Genomic DNA, 17,759 nt, shown 5'->3' with positions numbered 1-17,759 from the left:
ATAAGTTAAGTTGCTAAGTAGAAATGAGTCTGAGGTTTTGCCATCGATGTACACCTGTTGCCATTTTACAAGAACTGTTTTTGTGAGAAAAATCTTGAATAAAATTGCACTGTAGGTAGTAAGTGTCGGGTCTCTCTGGAAGAAAATATAGGATATGATCAATTCTGCATAATTTGGGATTTTTAGGGGGACACTGTGTAATATTTGACCAGTGGAAATAGAGACTAACGACTCTAGTAACTAATGCTAGTGTCGCTATTCGCTAATGCTAGTGACCTTTGACATTAGCAACCAGTTTTTTTATTTTAGCAATACAAACGTTTTTTATATTTAATTATTGCTTTAAAATTATTTTTGTACTACCTGAACGCTTTTGAGAATACTTTGAAGTGTTTGTGTGTGTCCGTTAAAACTCCCTTAAAGGGAAACAGTGTATTATTTGACCAATAGCTGCCCCTGTATTGTGTAGTCCATTGTTTTTCAACCAAAGTGCTGGGGCACACTAGTGTTCCGTGAGACCTTTTCTAGTGTGCCGCTGGAATTTGCCCAATTTTATCTTTCCAAAAAATCAGGCCATTATTCAGTGTTTTTGCTATCTTCAGACTGGGAACCGTAATTGTTATCCATATCAGTAAGTGGCGTTAGATTTTTATGTACCTTTTATATACTAATTATCTGCTCACAGAACATTTAATAACTTAATTTGTTTAACAAAACGTTTTAAGATTGCTCTGTAAAAAATAAAAACAAATAAAGCACATCATTCTTTTTTATTTTAAGTATTATTTTCTTCTTTTTATATACTAATTATCTGCTTACAAGGTAGAACAGTGAAATATTTTACATAACTTCATTTTCAAACGTTTTCGACGGACGGTGTGCCTCAGAACTTTTTTGTAAATAAAAGTGTACCCTGGTTCAAAAAGGGTTGAAAAACACTGGTGTAGTCAACCAAAAACTAAAGCACAATTAAGAATACTCAGTGACCAAAACCGCACAATTTCTTTCTATTTTTTTTATTGCCATTCACATCGTTTTTAAAACAAAGTATGTTTATGTGATAATTCATGTAATTTTGCATATTATTTAAATCAATCTTGTTTTTAATTTTTTAAAATGTTTTAAAAGTTTTATTTTACCACTTGTTGGTGCTAAATAATGCACACTGTCCCTCTAATTTCAGAGTGTCAACACCACGTGATTTTGTTAATCATGATATACAAAAACAGCACATGTCATATTGGCATATGTTCCCTCCAACGCAGGCATTAAAAAAACAAACAATTTATTGTTGATTTGTCAGTAACCATGATAACAGCAATAGGCAGGAGGCGCTGAAGAGGTTCGATTTCATTTTGTGGCTTGCTGCACTTGAAACATCTGAAAAACACAACCAAAAAAAATAAGAAAATAAATTGTACACATTTGAATATCTTTTGCAATAACTCCAATTGGAAAAAATCTACTTTTTAGAATACTGTATCTTACCTGTGCCGTCCACAAAAATGAAGGAGGTGTCCACGTCGAAAGCCGTGATGTTTGGCGCGGCATTTACCAAAACGTTAGCAATAGCGCTGGAGCTGGGCACCGAGCTGGACGCGAACTGTAGGTCCATAGTGTTGATGATAGAGCCATTACTGCCGAACGAAAAAGAAACACTTGAAGATTTTGTGCAGGCAATATTTCTGTAATCCATTATCCCTGATCGCATATTGCTCCGAGCAGGAACTGGCAGAATGCATTTTTGTCAGGCATGGCAGCTCTTTTTTTGCCATTTTTCCCACCTAGAGTTAACTGCACCTGTAAAAATGTTTCTTTGTGCCCTTTTTTGGTATGAGTGCACACATTTGTACATGGTGCAGTTCGTCATCGACTGGAAAGAACCATTGATCCTAATCCAATATTGCTACAAGTGGGGACTGGCAGACGGCACATTAGTCAGTAGTCAGCGTTGTTGCTGTGATTCATTATACCGGTTAGACATAAGATCAGGCCTAAAAAATGCATCCCGAACGGGTCGCAGGTATTAAAGCCCGAACCAGTCTGAGCCCAAACAATTTTCACAACCACACATACATAAAAGTCTCAGATTTTCTTCAAATTGTGCGGCGCGCCCTATCGTGCAGTGCGCCCTGTGTGTGATGTAAAGCGGCGGTCGTAGCTGAGGACACGATGAGGCTGCCGTTCACACTGCAAAGCTTAATGCTAAATTTCGTGTTTTGGGTGAAATTCAATGTTTTTGTAATATCGTTCACATTTCCAACGAATAGTACCGGCGGGCCATCAGAACAATTGATAAACAAAGTCGTGTCTTGACAATGTTACCAGTCACTGAAATGTGTCATGCCACATATCATTGGAAAGCTCAAACTATTGGCATTCAATATATTATTTAATTTCAAAATATACTCATCACAATCAGTCTGAAACAATATACCCTAAAATTATAATAACGGGATAGCTTACCCAAAAGCGCCAGGAAATTCTACTCATGACACGATTCCCTGAAAATATGGTCTAATTATATTCACAAGAGTCCAGTGAATTCAGCCGTGTAAAACACACGATAATGCATGTCTGCTTCGTTTGACGTTTATTCTTGTCATTCGTAAGTTTTGCTCCAAAACTCTCCTTAAAAAATAGACACTCGTCAGATTATTTTCAATACTTCCTCTAACTTTTTGATTGGCACCACATTTGGCCATTTGCAAGCTTTTTTTTAATGGTCCCTTAGTCTGTGACAACCTATGAGGTCCTGTTTTAAAAAAAGAAAAAAAATTGTCATGTCGGATTCGACCTCAAAAGTCTTTAGCCAATAGTGGCCGATTCAAATGTGGATCGACATGTTCGTCAGCCAATGAAAATTCCAAAGTTTTAAGGGCTGTGAACTGGTCGTCTTCAAATTGCCACTTTTGGAAAGGCCTAGACCGACCATTATAGAAATGTGTAAAATACAATGTTTAACTTTCAGATTGTAATTAAATTTGTCAAGGTACTAGGTAAGACTTCAAGCTATTGTCTCACCTGTTCTCCAGCTATGATGCCCATGCTATACTCATCTGCAAGCATTTGATTTAAAAAGCAAAAGCAGGCAAGAATAAAACACACTATTTCTGTGTGTTCCAGCTCAGATGCAAATGCTAGTAACACTTGCAGTGATTATTTCAGTTTGGGACAGAACTTCAGAGTTTTACCTTTCAGAAGAGATTAAAACTGTTCATATTCTTCAAATGGTTCAAGGACAGCATTCAATTTACTTAGAGTACGTCTTGAAATGATATTTTTTACTGGAATGGTGAGGAACTGACAAATCGAAGGTTCGCAAGAGGAGGTCGCTGAAAAATAAACTCGAAAAGTTTTTAATCCGTGTGTTTTACTTTGTAATCAATGCTTAAATAAATCACAAACAAACTCAGTTTTGCAAACGCTGTATCATTAAATATGCACACTTGTATGTGTTGTGTGGAAACATTTTAACATTGTGCGCCCTATGCTTGTGAAAATACGGTACTTGATTTGAGGGACTGAGCAAGGGGAAAACCCGAAATTTAATATTTTATTTGTGAGTACACTTGAGGAGGTGGGGGGATCTTAGCTGTCTACTGAATCTCGGAATGGGCTTGTCTGTCATTTCCTTCCTTTCAATAAAACCAAGAAACCAGCGCAAGTGATCTAAAGTCTTCCTTTCGTCCTGTCTGACAGAATAATCAGACCAAAATCATAAGATCAGCGCGTGTTCCTCCGAAGGAAGAATCCAGCAACGCGGAATCTCCCTCCGCTCTGCAGCGGCTACAATGGACTGAACGCGCCGTACAAAAATCCGCAAGTGACGTCGCCACGCTTCTACAACAAGTCCAACAGCAACAAGGTCTTCTGCAAGCGCAACAACACCTCTTACTACAAAACCAACAGCAAGTAGCGAGCCTGTCTGAGCATCTGTCAAAATTACTGACGTCACCATTTCCACATTCCGTCAACCCGACTCCGAGTCCACAAACACCCCCGACGATTCTTCCATTGCCTACCTCGCATGTCTCCGAAGCAGCAGAACCCCATGTAGGCGCACCCGAAAAGTTTTGCGGTGACCCCACCCAAGTTTGTGCCTTCCTCATAAACTGTCGACTCATCTTTGATATCCAACTCCGAAATTTCCGATCCGAAGGAGCCAAGGTAGCGTTCGTTATTAACCACACGACTGGGAGCTTTGGGGAACCGCTGAGTTTGAACGAGGATCGGTGACATGTTCCTCGTTTGCCCTATTCTCCCAGGAGATCCTGAAAGTATTTGATAATGGGTCTCCCTTGTCTGACGCATCCGGCTCCCTGCTCAACATTCGCCAAGAAAAACGTTCGGTCGCCGATCACTCCATTGACTTCAGAACACTTGCTAGCCAGAGTAATTGGAATGAGGAAGCGTTAGTGGGATTTTTTAAGGGTTATTGATCTATCTTCTTTATTCATTATCCATTATCTGTTATCGGTCAGTTCATAATACGCTACAAAGCCTAGGAGCCGGGACTCTTACTCTCAGCCTAAAGGCCAAGCTAAGGTCCTAGCCTTAAAGCCTTGCTGCAATCATTGCGAATGCACCGTTCCCGGAGGTACTGCAATACCGGGCCAATGCGTGGAGTGGGCAGAGCAAGCTCTTATTCCATCTCCGGATTGCAAAAATCAATGATCATGGCTGCGAACAAGAGCGTTAGTGGACGCTTATCTCCACAGTTTGGCCGATTACTTGAAGGACGAATTGGTGTCCCATACTCCGCCTTCTACCCTTGACGAAGCCATTGCACTGACCGCGCGAATTGACCGTCGGGTCCAAGCACGGCGACAGGAGAGGGGAAGAACAAAACGACTCCCGACAAACTCGCCCAAAGAGCCAAGTGGGTTCCTAACGCCCCGATCCCCGATGACAGTTACTCACGAAGCCATGGAGATTAATCGGGCAGCGCTATTGGCCGAAGAGCGGCGGCGGCGGGTTTCTGAGGGACTTTGTTTTTATTGTGGCGGCAAGGGGCATCAAATCTCAACGTGTCTGTTAAAAGGGGGGGCTCATCGGACAACGGAGGCGTCCGATTGAGTTCTGCCCTTATCCCGTCCTCCAAAACCTCTCGACCTTCCCTCGAGGTGCATCTCTTGATTGCTGGTTCCCCACAGAGACTTTCCGCGCTAGTGGATTCCGGGGCCGAAGCTAACATTTTGGACTCCTCCCTTGCCCACAAACTCAAGATCCCATTGAATTCCCTCGCTACTCCTATCACCGCCCGAGCACTAGAAGGCCGTCTTCTGGGCACAGTTGCCCATGTTACCGAACCGATGGAGATGAGACTTTCTGGCAATCATAGAGAGAGCAAATTCGGTTCCACCTTCTCCCATCCCCCGGCCAGCCACTCGTTTTGGGCCATCCATGGCTGGTACGGCACAACCCTCACTTTGATTGGCGTTCGGGGACCGTCATGGAATGGGGCGTCGAGTGCCATCAAACCTGTCTACGTTCTGCATATCACCCCGACCGACCCGTGGCTTCCAAGTTTCCTCCTGACGTGTCCAAGGTCCCTGCCTGCTATCACCACCTACGGGAAGTCTTCAGCAAAGCCAAGGCCACTTCCCTTCCTCCACATCGCCCCTATGACTGTGCTGTCGACCTTCTGCCTGGCTCTACTCCCCCGCGGGGTCGTCTCTATTCCCTTTCTGCACCCGAAAACAGTCCATGGAGGAATACATCTCGGAGGCCTTGGCAGCCGGAATAATTCGGCCATCCTCTTCCCCGGCTGGAGCTGGTTTTTTCTTTGTTGGCAAGAAAGATGGTTCCTTACGACCGTGCATTGACTACAGGGGCCTTAATGATATAACAGTTAAGAACCGCTACCCTTTACCACTGCTCGCCTCCGTCTTTGAACTGCTGCAAGGGGCCACAGTGTTCACTAAACTGGACCTCAGAAACGCTTATCATCTGGTCCGTATCCGGGAGGGAGATGAATGGAAAACGGCTTTTACGGGGCACTACGAATATTTAGTCATGCCTTTTGGTCTAACGAACGCCCCCGCCGTCTTCCAGTCCCTTATCAACGACGTGCTGCGTGATGTACTCAACAAGTTTGTGTTTGTCTATCTGGATGACATTCTGATTTTCTCTAAATACCTGGAGGAACACACGCAGCACGTCCATCTTGTCCTTCGACGACTCCTAGAGAACTCCCTCTTCGTTAAGGCTGAGAAGTGTGAGTTCCACGCCCAAACCGTGTCATTCCTGGGGTATATCATCGTGGAGGGGAGATTGGAGATGGATCCTGCGAAGGTGTCGGCAGTCACCTCCTGGCCTGTCCCCACGGATCGCAAGAAGCTCCAGCAGTTCTTGGGTTTCGCCAATTTTTACCGACTATTTATTCTGAACTATAGCACGGTAGCGGGTCCCCTGACGGCTCTCACTAGCCCCAAGGAAACTTTCAGATGGTCTCCTGCGGCCGACAAAGTATTCTCTGCCCTCAAGGCTCTGTTTTCGACGGCGCCCATCCTCCAAGTACCTGACCCGGGGCGTCAGCTAGTTGTTGGATGCCTCGGACGTTGGTGTTGGGGCTGTTCTCTCCCAAAGATCAGCCGAGGATCAAAAGATGCACCCCTGTGCATTCTTTTCACGTCGCTTGTCCCCTGACAAACGCAATTATGACGTGGGGGATTGTGAGCTGCGAGCAATAAAATTGGCCCTTGAGGAATGGCGCCACTGGCTGGAAGGGGTGCCAGTTCCGTTCCTAGTTTGGACTGACCACAAGAATCTTGAATACATCCGTTCTGCTAAACGTTTAAACCCGAGACAATCCCGCTGGTCACTCTTCTTCACCCGTTTCAACTTCACCCTTTCCTACCGCCCTGGGTCCCGCAATGTCAAGCCAGATGCCCTCACTCGCCAGTTTCAAAAGGAGGACAATCATTCCCAGGGTCCGACAGCCATCCTTCCTGAGTCCCGGTTACTGGCCACTCTCACCTGGGACATCGAGGACCGCGCCATTCGCAATCTAATGGACAGTCTGAACGCCTCAATCAGCAACTGGAGACGGCTCTCCGCTGCCTGGTTTCCCGTGAGCCTCTTTCCTGGGCGCAACAGCTGGCATGGGTGGAATACGCCCACAACTCCCTTGTCTGCTCCTCCACTGGCATGTCTCCCTTCCAGTGCGTCTATGGCTACCAGCCACCCTTGTTCCCCAACCAAGAGGAAGAGGTTTCCTGTCCGTCGGCTCTTGCAAATGCCCGTCGCTGTCGTCGCACTTGGGCTCAGGCACGGGCTGCTCTTCTTCGGGCCATCCAAAGTTATTCAAAGGGGGCTAACCGAAGAAGAATTCCGGCCCCAACGTACCAGGTGGGCCAGCAAGTATGGTTGTCCACCAAGGACCTTCCACTCCGGGTGGAGTCCAAGAAGTTGGCACCCCGATTCCTGGGACCGTTTCCGGTGGACAAAATTATTAGTCCATCGGCAGTTCGCCTGCGCCTGCCCAGCACCATGAGGGTTCACCCGACGTTTCATGTTTCCCGCATTAAGCCTGTCCGCCAGAGCACTCTGGTACCTGAAGTCCCTCCCCCCCAACCCCTTGCTTCCTGGATGGTGACCCTATCTACAATGTGCGACGTCTGCTCCGCTCTCGTCGTAGAGGACGCGTTCTTCAATAGCTCGTGGACTGGCAGGGATACGGCCCGAAGGAACGATCCTGGATCCCCACCAGGCAGATCCTGGATCGCTCGCTCATCTCCGAATTCCACCGCCAGCATCCGGATCAACCTGCTCTTTGCCGAGGTCGTCCTGGAGCTGTCTGGCCAACTACTACGTCTCCGCCGGGCCCGTCTTTGACCGCGCTGCCTGGAGACGACGATGGAGCATCGGTCCGCTCAGAGGAGTTCTAACCTGCCGGCCTGTCGGATTTTTTACCTGCCTGTCGGATTATGTACCTGCCTGTCGGATCACACACTTGCCTGTCGGATTATGTACCTGCCTTTCGGATTAATTTTTTTTTCATTGGGGACTTCTGGAGCCGTCCCTTGAGGGGGGTGGGGGGGTGGGGGGGGAGGTTCTGTCACAATCACCCGGATCGGGAACACCTGTGTTCAGGATTTGGCGCCAACAGCCAGGGCAGCTGATTGGCGCACCCTGTACATTTAAATTCCCAGCTTCTGGTAATACTTTGTCTGATTGTACTATGCGAGCTGTTGCCATCTGCTCAGAAAACCTGTACCTCCGATTCTTTGCCTGCCTCCTGTTTTTCTGCTTGATCTCCGTTGCCGACCAGTTTCCGAATTTGCCTACGACTTGCCCTGCCCGTCTGACTCCTGATCACTCTTCCGAATACTACGACGCCCTTCTTCTCCAGCCCCAGCCAACAACACTACGATTACGCCTGTCCGCGACCATTACCGCCAAGCCTTCACCCGCCTGTCAAGTTCCGTCAATCCGCCAACCAACGGATCGAAGAATCCCACCTTGTCATTTCCTTCCTTTCAATAAAACCAAGAAACGAGCGCAAGTGATCTCAGTCTTCCTTTCGTCCTGTCTGACAGGGCTTGGCCTGGGCTCAGTCTTGGGACGAAGATCTTACCTCTAATCCTGGTCACCTATTGCGAGAGCAGGGGCCAGCAGAGCAAATTTTTATAGTTCAGGATGCTAAAGCATAACATTGTGGCCAACCTAAAAGTAACTGCACTGTTTTGGCTGTGATCCATTAGCTCCAGTCAATAATTGTTGGGAGTGGGGACTGGCACTTATGGGCCATTCTATCACGCTTTAAAATAAGGTAAAGTAGTAGAGGCAATCCTTTATTGCTGGTCGTCTATAGCGAGGGGCCGCATATTATTTTTGGGTTCAAACCGCTAAAGCAAGCTACTGTGGCCCGCCTAAAATGAACTGCACTATTTTTGCCTGATCCATGATCCCCAGTCGAGTAATGCTGAAAGCAGGGGGCAAGAGAGGGAATTTGTGTCATATAACTGTTTTTTCTGCCTAATATGGACAGTACCAGTGCGGTTGTAATCCTGTATTCCCTATTGACACTGCTGAAATCAGAGGCCAGCACAGTACTTTTTTTAGGGTTCGTTTACTGTAGCATGACATTGTGGCCAACTTAAAATTTACTGCAGGATGCATTATCCCCAGTCGACTATTGCCGATAGCGGGGGCCGAAAGAGTAGTGCCCAAACAGCCACGATCCGTTATCCCCAGGGATCAGCATAAGGCTTTTTTGTTGGAAGCCATGCCATTGTGGCCCGCCTAACACGAAATGCACGGTTTTGGCGGTAATCGATTATCCCCAGTCAATTGCTGAGAATGGGGGCCGAGAGAGCAAGTTTTTGTCTTGTGTGGTGGCTTTGTTTTTCTCCTCTTTCCGCTTAGTATGAACAGAACCGGTTTGCCTGTGATCCTTTATCCCCTTTTGATGATTGCTACAAGTGTGGGACAGTAGAAGATATTTTAAAATTGGAATGGGAGGTTGATTTAGGGATTTTTGCATATGGCCGAGATTCTGGTCACCATTAACTGTGACAAACGAGGGATTACAGTATTGTGATTATTGTCATTATTTTTGTTATTAGCATCCAAAGAATAAACTGACCTGAATGAAACCACGTTCAGTGATCGGAATGAAGAGATATTCCTCCGGTAGAAAGGATCAAGCTGTTGAAACGCAAGCGAAAGAATAGTCGTTAAACATTACACTGTCAATTACAACATAGAGTAATATGAATGATTTGTTACTTACCGTTATCTGGATAATAAATGCCCGGATGGTGAATGCAGCCGATGATGAATCCAACAAATCTGTTGTGAACTGCTCTCCCGCCGATCTGAATGTCACTCGTACTGTTGTTCGTGCTTCTAATGTGGTTGCACGTGTTGTTGGAACTGCAGTTGTTGTGATCACTGGAATATAATTCTCAGAACATTAGTGGGAAACGTTCTAAAATGGATTCAGAGTAGGTGAGCGATAGTTTACCAGTGGCTTCTATGGACTCAGGGTCAATAATGAGGCTGAAGTTGTTGCTAGGGTCCGCTACAGCGTCTTGTAATGTTTTAGCCACATCAGCTGCGCTTGGAATTTGATCATTTGAAGTGCTGTTGTTTATGAACAAGATGTCCACATCGGCTTCAGTGTTGTCAGCTCGTGCACGGGCAACAGCGCGTCTGCGTTAACGATGTGTTATGAGCATTTTTTAATGACAACAACAACCTCCATCGGTACGGAAGCAATGTTACCTGAAGCCTCTAACAATGCATCGATCGTAGGAGGGATATGTTGATCTGTATAGGAGGTCATACTGTGGCGAGAGTGATACTTTAGATCCATTGACCCATATTAAGGATTAAACTAACAATGTACTCACCACTAAAAACACTCTTTGTGCAAGGGCAATAAATTGTGGACTGTCTGGGATTTCCAATTCTTCTACAAATGGTTCAACTAGTACGGCAACAAGAACTATAACCCTATCAGGTGGAGCAGGGGTTGTGGTTCTCCTCAATGTGGTAGTTGTGGTTGCACCTGTAGTCATTCTTCCAGTTGTTGTTACACTTCTAGTAGTTGATGCTTCTCCTGGTGTTGTCACACCCCCTGTTGTCGCATCCCCAGTTGTTGTTGCACCCCCTGAAGTTGTTTCACCCCCTGTCGTGGTGTCACCTCCTGTTGTTGTGTCACCAGCCGTTGTCTGTGCACCTAAGGTCGTTGTCTCTCCTCCAGTCGTTGTCACACCTGCAGTTGTCGTCGCATCCCCGGTTGTTATTGAACCCCCAGTTGTTGTGTCCCCGATGGTTGATGTCCCCTCACCAGTTGTTGTATCAATTCCAGCTGTTGTCGCATCCCCAGTTGTTGTTGCACCCCCTGTAGTTGTTTCACCGCCTGTCGTGGTGTCACCTCCTGTTGTTGTGTCACCAGCAGTTGTGTGTGCACCTGAGGCCGTTGTCTCTCCTCCAGTCGTTGTCACACCTGCTGTTGTTGTTGCATCCCCGGTTGTTATTGAACCCCCAGTTGTTGTGTCCCCGATGGTTGATGTGCCCCCACCAGTTGTTGTATCAACTCCAGCTGTTGTCGCATCCCCAGTTGTTGTTGCACCCCCTGTAGTTGTTTCACCGCCTGTCGTGGTGTCACCTCCTGTTGTTGTGTCACCAGCAGTTGTGTGTGCACCTAAGGTCGTTGTCTCTCCTCCAGTCGTTGTCACACCTGCAGTTGTTGTCGCATCCCCTGTTGTTATTGAACCCCCAGTTGTTGTGTCCCCGATGGTTGATGTGCCCCCACCAGTTGTTGTATCAACTCCAGCTGTTGTCGCATCCCCAGTTGTTGTTGCACCCCCTGTAGTTGTTTCACCCCCTGTCGTGGTGTCGCCTCCTGTTGTTGTGTCACCAGCAGTTGTGTGTGCACCTGAGGCCGTTGTCTCTCCTCCAGTCGTTGTCACACCTGCAGTTGTCGTCGCATCCCCGGTTGTTATTGAACTCCCAGTTGTTGTGTCCCCGATGGTTGATGTCCCCCCACCAGTTGTTGTATCAACTCCAGCTGTTGTCGCATCCCCAGTTGTTGTTGCACCCCCTGTAGTTGTTTCACCCCCTGTCGTGGTGTCACCTCCTGTTGTTGTGTCACCAGCAGTTGTGTGTGCAGCTGAGGTCGTTATCTCTCCTCCAGTCGTTGTCACACCTGCAGTTGTCGTCGCATCCCCGGTTGTTATTGAACCCCCAGTTGTTGTGTCCCTGATGGTTGATGTGCCCTCACCAGTTGTTGTATCAACCCTAGCTGTTGTCGCATCCCCAGTTGTTGTTGCACCCCCTGTAGTTGTTTCACCCCCTGTCGTGGTGTCACCTCCTGTTGTTGTGTCACCAGCAGTTGTGTGTGCAGCTGAGGTCGTTATCTCTCCTCCAGTCGTTGTCACACCTGCAGTTGTTGTCGCATCCCCGGTTGTTATTGAACTCCCAGTTGTTGTGTCCCCGATGGTTGATGTGCCCCCACCAGTTGTTGTATCAACTCCAGCTGTTGTCGCATCCCCAGTTGTTGTTGCACCCCCTGTAGTTGTTTCACCCCCTGTCGTGGTGTCACCTCCTGTTGTTGTGTCACCAGCAGTTGTGTGTGCACCTAAGGTCGTTGTCTCTCCTCCAGTCGTTGTCACACCTGCAGTTGTTGTCGCATCCCCGGTTGTTATTGAACCCCCAGTTGTTGTGTCCCCGATGGTTGATGTGCCCCCACCAGTTGTTGTATCAACTCCAGCTGTTGTCGCATCCCCAGTTGTTGTTGCACCCCCTGTAGTTGTTTCACCCCCTGTCGTGGTGTCACCTCCTGTTGTTGTGTCACCAGCAGTTGTGTGTGCACCTGAGGCCGTTGTCTCTCCTCCAGTCGTTGTCACACCTACAGTTGTCGTCGCATCCCCGGTTGTTATTGAACTCCCAGTTGTTGTGTCCCCGATGGTTGATGTGCCCCCACCAGTTGTTGTATCAACTCCAGCTGTTGTCGCATCCCCAGTTGTTGTTGCACCCCCTGTAGTTGTTTCACCCCCTGTCGTGGTGTCGCCTCCTGTTGTTGTGTCACCAGCAGTTGTGTGTGCACCTGAGGCCGTTGTCTCTTCTCCAGTCGTTGTCACACCTGCAGTTGTCGTCGCATCCCCGGTTGTTATTGAACTCCCAGTTGTTGTGTCCCCGATGGTTGATGTCCCCCCACCAGTTGTTGTATCAACTCCAGCTGTTGTCGCATCCCCAGTTGTTGTTGCACCCCCTGTAGTTGTTTCACCCCCTGTCGTGGTGTCACCTCCTGTTGTTGTGTCACCAGCAGTTGTGTGTGCACCTAAGGTCGTTGTCTCTCCTCCAGTCGTTGTCACACCTGCAGTTGTCGTCGCATCCCCGGTTGTTATTGAACCCCCAGTTGTTGTGTCCCCGATGGTTGATGTGCCCCCACCAGTTGTTGTATCAACTCCAGCTGTTGTCGCATCCCCAGTTGTTGTTGCACCCCCTGTAGTTGTTTCACCCCCTGTCGTGGTGTCAACTCCTGTTGTTGTGTCACCAGCAGTTGTGTGTGCACCTGAGGTCGTTATCTCTCCTCCAGTCGTTGTCACACCTGCAGTTGTCGTCGCATCCCCGGTTGTTATTGAACTCCCAGTTGTTGTGTCCCCGATGGTTGATGTTCCCCCACCAGTTGTTGTATCAACTCCAGCTGTTGTCGCATCCCCAGTTGTTGTTGCACCCCCTGTAGTTGTTTCACCCCCTGTCGTGGTGTCACCTCCTGTTGTTGTGTCACCAGCAGTTGTGTGTGCACCTAAGGTCGTTGTCTCTCCTCCAGTCGTTGTCACACCTGCAGTTGTTGTCGCATCCCCGGTTGTTAATGAACCCCCAGTTGTTGTGTCCCCGATGGTTGATGTGCCCCCACCAGTTGTTGTATCAACTCCAGCTGTTGTCGCATCCCCAGTTGTTGTTGCACCCCCTGTAGTTGTTTCACCCCCTGTCGTGGTGTCACCTCCTGTTGTTGTGTCACCAGCAGTTGTGTGTGCACCTGAGGCCGTTGTCTCTCCTCCAGTCGTTGTCACACCTGCAGTTGTCGTCGCATCCCCGGTTGTTATTGAACTCCCAGTTGTTGTGTCCCCGATGGCTGATGTCCCCCCACCAGTTGTTGTATCAACTCCAGCTGTTGTCGCATCCCCAGTTGTTGTTGCACCCCCTGTAGTTGTTTCACCCCCTGTCGTGGTGTCACCTCCTGTTGTTGTGTCATCAGCAGTTGCCTCCCTTCCAGTCAAACCTGCAGTTGTCATCACACCCCCAGTTGTTATTGAACCCACTGTGTTTGTGTAGGTACCAAGTTATTTGTTTCGTAAGACAGAAATTGCAGATTTACCGGTAATTGTTAGCAAAGCTAATAACCACAGTGCTGCATTCATTGTTTCTGTCCTTAATCTGAAAAAATATTACCATATAGATTATCGGACAAAGGCATACAAGAAAGGAATTGGACAAAGTCTTACATTCATATCATTTTTGAGGTTTCAGCTGTAATCTTTGTAAATAAAGTTGAGTGTTACAGGGGCCAAAATACAATAATAATTCTTGCTAAAATACAACCTGACGATATCGGCCATTATCGAACTCTATTAAAATATTTCTGAAAATTTACCTATTGTCACTGTTCCCTTCTTAAAATGGCACTTCTTGTCTTTACTTTAAAAACATTTTTTCCTGATAGAAATTTTAAACCATAATTTATTATGATGAAGATCTCATTTAATCTCTGCACCTTAAGTTGGATACCTAGTTTAAACAACATTTGCAATTATTGTAAACTGTGTAATTTACAGTGTAAACTTTCCATAAAGACAAAAAGTACAAATGAATTCAGATACGTTTCTTTCCTATGGCATTGAGGATTTATGTAGTTTCCCAATTTTAAACCATTTCTGTTTTCATGATGGTACATTGGTGTTCAAAAATTCCCAAGAATAACATACCTTCTCTTTTGAAAAAAAAAAAAGCAAAACGATCTGAAGCGAATGTTGTTTCTTTTCAATCAATTTTACTTGATTAATACAAATATTTTAAATTTAAGTTCTCACATTGATTAAATAATAAATGTTCAAAAAATATGTGTGAAATACAATCTAAACAAAATATGTTGTTGCATAAAACATGATAAACACTACATTTAAATATTGTTGATTTGTTTTTCTTTCTTTTTTTCTAAAATAAAGTATTTTACAAATATTTCATCCACCTTTCCTGTAACGTTTTTCAAAGCAATTAGTAATGTTGATACATAACAAACCACTTAGACCTCAAGTTCACGTAAATTTTATGGAAATATATTTTTTCCTTTTTTGAACAATTCAAGTATTTAGTTTAGTGACAAATATTATAGCATATTTTAGTACAATATAAAACAGTCTACATTTCCAGAAAATATTGTATGATTTACACCCAATAACAGTCCCTAATTAGAAGATGCAGCTAAAATTGGAAAATCAAAATATTTCATTTGTGTTTTTAAGCAGTTAGATTTTAATGAAATGTCCTGTGATACACAAATAAAATGCACTTACATCTCTCAAGTCACAAATTGAAAATACCTGAAAAACGTGTATGATCATTAAAAATAATTCATTAACAAGATTAAATAGATAATCCATTTGTTCACATAAGTATGTGTTTTACATTTCCACTATATTTTATTACTTCAAAATACACACATAAAACAAGTACACTTTAAAAAAAAGGCACTTACCTCTGTTGTATTTATTTTTGTTGTTATATTTGGAGAGGGGTTTTATACCTGTGTCATTGTACACAAAAATTAAATAGTGTTGTTTTGTGCACCTTGCTGTGTTTCTAAGTATTCATGTGGTGGTTCCGATTGTGCATATATAGGTGGAAGATGGAGGGAAGTGACGTTGGTCAAAATTCATGGCATCAAGTGATGCTGACAGAGAACAAAAGAAAGAAAACTGCCCCGGCAACTGTCAATTCTTTGCGCCTTTTCCACGGTCACTATAAAGGAAGCATTCCGCTTACGTCAACCGACTTGACCACATTTTTATTCAAAGCATGCAACAATTATGGACAACCCATCCTGTCCTATGTAGAAATGAGTGTATATATTATTACATACCTACAAATATATGCCATGTATGTAAATGAACAAATAACTAGATCATGTAATTCTTAAATATATGACATACAATCAGTTTATTCATGTATTAATACATTTTATTTTTTCATTTATTTATTTCGGTATCTATTTTCTCGTGTATTTTGTCATGTGTTTTGATGTATGTTGTAGTGTAAACATAAAGTTTTTAACTGGTAGAGAAGTATTTGTACATTCTTACTTGGTTCTGTGGGGGGGACTCTAGCGGCGCACATAGCTGTTAGCATCCTCTTGCTAGCATCCACTCTTTGGAATTCACCATTTCCCCATGGTTAAAAGTAATGTAGGTCGGGCCCCCTCAAGCCACCATGGACAGTCCCTGCTTAGTCCCTACTACCCTCTGGAAAAGCCCTTGTTTCCATGACTACCCATAGAAATGAATGGGCCCATGTATTTCGGATGGGAGAATCTCAAAATACATTAGTGCGGATGGGGACTTTTTTTGGTCTCCGAGGCCCCTAGCGGGGGCTTATCCATATTACAGCACTTGGCAATGTAGTCGTGCCTTGCTGAAGCAATCACAACTAACTAGACGATTCCCGCGGCAATTGTAAGAGTTGTGATTGATCTGGAAGATGATCCCGGCATGTATATATAACCCCGGTTGTTAGCATTATGAGTTAGCATAAAGTTTTTAAGAGAGATGTTTCTGTCATTTTTATACTTGGTTCTGTGGGGGGACTCCACCCACCCACACCCCTCCGGTACTGGCAAGTTCATTTGAGATGGGCCCACAACCGTTAGCAACAAGGATATGACTTGTGAAGGTCCGCCTTGTGGAGGTCCGCCTTGTGGGGCGGCAGTGGCTCAGGAGATAAAGCGCTCGTCGAAGTGTCCTTGGGTAAGACACTGAACCCCTAATGCCCCCAATAAGCAGGTTAGCGCCTTAAATGGCTGCACGGCCGCTATTGGGAAATGTGAAACACACTGTAAAGTGCTTTGGGAAGTCTTGATTTGAAAAGCGCTATATAAATGCAGATCATTTCATTTCATTTCATAAAAAAAAAACACATTCATAGTAATAACATAGTAATAACACTGCTATTACACATTAAAAAGTTTAAAATGTACATGTTCGAAAGGAATGAGCCGTTCTATTTGAATTGGCCCATCCGGAATGCATTGAGCCCATTTAATTTGCTAAATCTTTAGCATGTTAGCATTAGAATAATTTTTCAGTATGAAGAAGTTAGCATTTAGCCGTTAGCATAACTTTTTAGCATGTATCCGTCAGCATAACTCATCAACATGAGGTCATTAGCATAATTTGTAAATATGAAGTCGTTACAATATTGCCATTACCAAAAAAATTTTGCATGAAGAAGTTAGCATTTAGCAGTTAGCATCACTTTTTAGCATGTACCCATTAGCATAACTCATCAACATGAGGCCATTAGCATAATTTGTAAGTATGAAGTCGTTAAAACGTTGCCATTGAATTGGCCCATCCGGAATGCATTGAGCCCATTCAATTTGCTAAATCTTTAGCATGTTAGCATTAGAATAATTTTTCAGTATGAAGAAGTTAGCATTTAGCCGTTAGCATACCTTTTTAGCATGTATCCGTCAGCATAACTCATCAACATGAGGTCATTAGCATAATTTGTAAATATGAAGTCGTTACAATATTGCCATTACCAAAAAATTTTAGCATGAAGAAGTTAGCATTTAGCAGTTAGCATCACTTTTTGGCATGTACCCATTAGCATAACTCATCAACATGAGGCCATTAGCATAATTTGTATGAAGTCGTTAAAATGTTGCCGTTACCAAAATTTTTTAGCATGAAGAGGTTAGCAGCCGGCCCAACTTGTCACCAACAGTGTTTACAGCTAGCTTGCGCTAATACTTGGGCTGGCTATGCTAGCCCAACACTTTGCTAGCGGCGCACATAGCTGTTAGCATCCTCTCGCTAGCATACACTCTTTGGAATTCACCATTTACCCATGGTTGGAAGAAGTTAGATATAATAATAAAAATAATATCTCAGGGGATTCGCAAGCACAACTACATTGCCCTGTGCTTACAGCACTTGGCAATGTAGTCGTGCCTTGCTGAAGCAATCACAACTCATGAGGAGGTGGCCCAGTTGCCCGAGCTTTTCTGTTACAGCCCTGCTGTC

At 45.0% G+C, this 17,759-nt stretch overlaps 1 protein-coding gene and 1 pseudogene across 3 annotated transcripts; both read right to left on the bottom strand.

The window, feature by feature from the left end:
• Window positions 1-979: 979 nt before the first annotated feature.
• On the bottom strand, window positions 980-15,354 carry LOC148357011 (uncharacterized). Of its 3 annotated transcripts, XM_088348168.1 has the most exons (11): window positions 15,215-15,334; window positions 15,033-15,059; window positions 13,838-13,896; window positions 12,599-13,741; window positions 10,362-12,364; window positions 10,234-10,295; window positions 9,974-10,161; window positions 9,740-9,900; window positions 9,593-9,654; window positions 1,489-1,637; window positions 980-1,380 (listed from the first exon to the last, which is right to left on the bottom strand). In XM_088348168.1, the coding sequence occupies exons 3-11, from the start codon at window positions 13,878-13,880 to the stop codon at window positions 1,286-1,288; spliced, it is 3,906 nt and encodes a 1,301-aa protein (XP_088204294.1). In that variant the 5' UTR covers window positions 13,881-13,896; window positions 15,033-15,059; window positions 15,215-15,334; the 3' UTR covers window positions 980-1,285. The 3 variants fall into 3 exon arrangements, with proteins under 3 accessions (XP_088204294.1, XP_088204292.1, XP_088204293.1); XM_088348166.1 differs by having other exon boundaries at window positions 10,362-13,741; XM_088348167.1 differs by lacking the exon at window positions 15,033-15,059 and having other exon boundaries at window positions 10,362-13,741; window positions 15,215-15,354.
• LOC148357012 (U2 spliceosomal RNA) lies at window positions 4,586-4,675 on the bottom strand (annotated as a pseudogene).
• Window positions 15,355-17,759: the final 2,405 nt, after the last annotated feature.

The sequence above is a fragment of the Urocampus carinirostris genome, chromosome 11 (genome assembly GCF_059441175.1).
Source record: "Urocampus carinirostris isolate Australia breed hairy pipefish chromosome 11, RoL_Ucar_1.0, whole genome shotgun sequence".
NCBI lineage: Eukaryota > Metazoa > Chordata > Actinopteri > Syngnathiformes > Syngnathidae > Urocampus > Urocampus carinirostris.
Note: the sequence above shows the minus strand (reverse complement) of the source record. Positions and strands in the feature narration are given on the sequence as shown.

Coding starts and splice junctions, on each gene's coding strand:
- LOC148357011 (XM_088348167.1), bottom strand. CDS start 13,880: ATGAATGCAGCACTGTGGTTATTAGCTTTGCTAACAATTACCG. Junction 10,162..10,233: donor TGCATTGTTAGAGGCTTCAG/GTAACATTGCTT, acceptor TCGTTAACGCAG/ACGCGCTGTTGCCCGTGCAC. Junction 1,638..9,592: donor CTGAACGTGGTTTCATTCAG/GTCAGTTTATTC, acceptor TTCGTTCGGCAG/TAATGGCTCTATCATCAACA.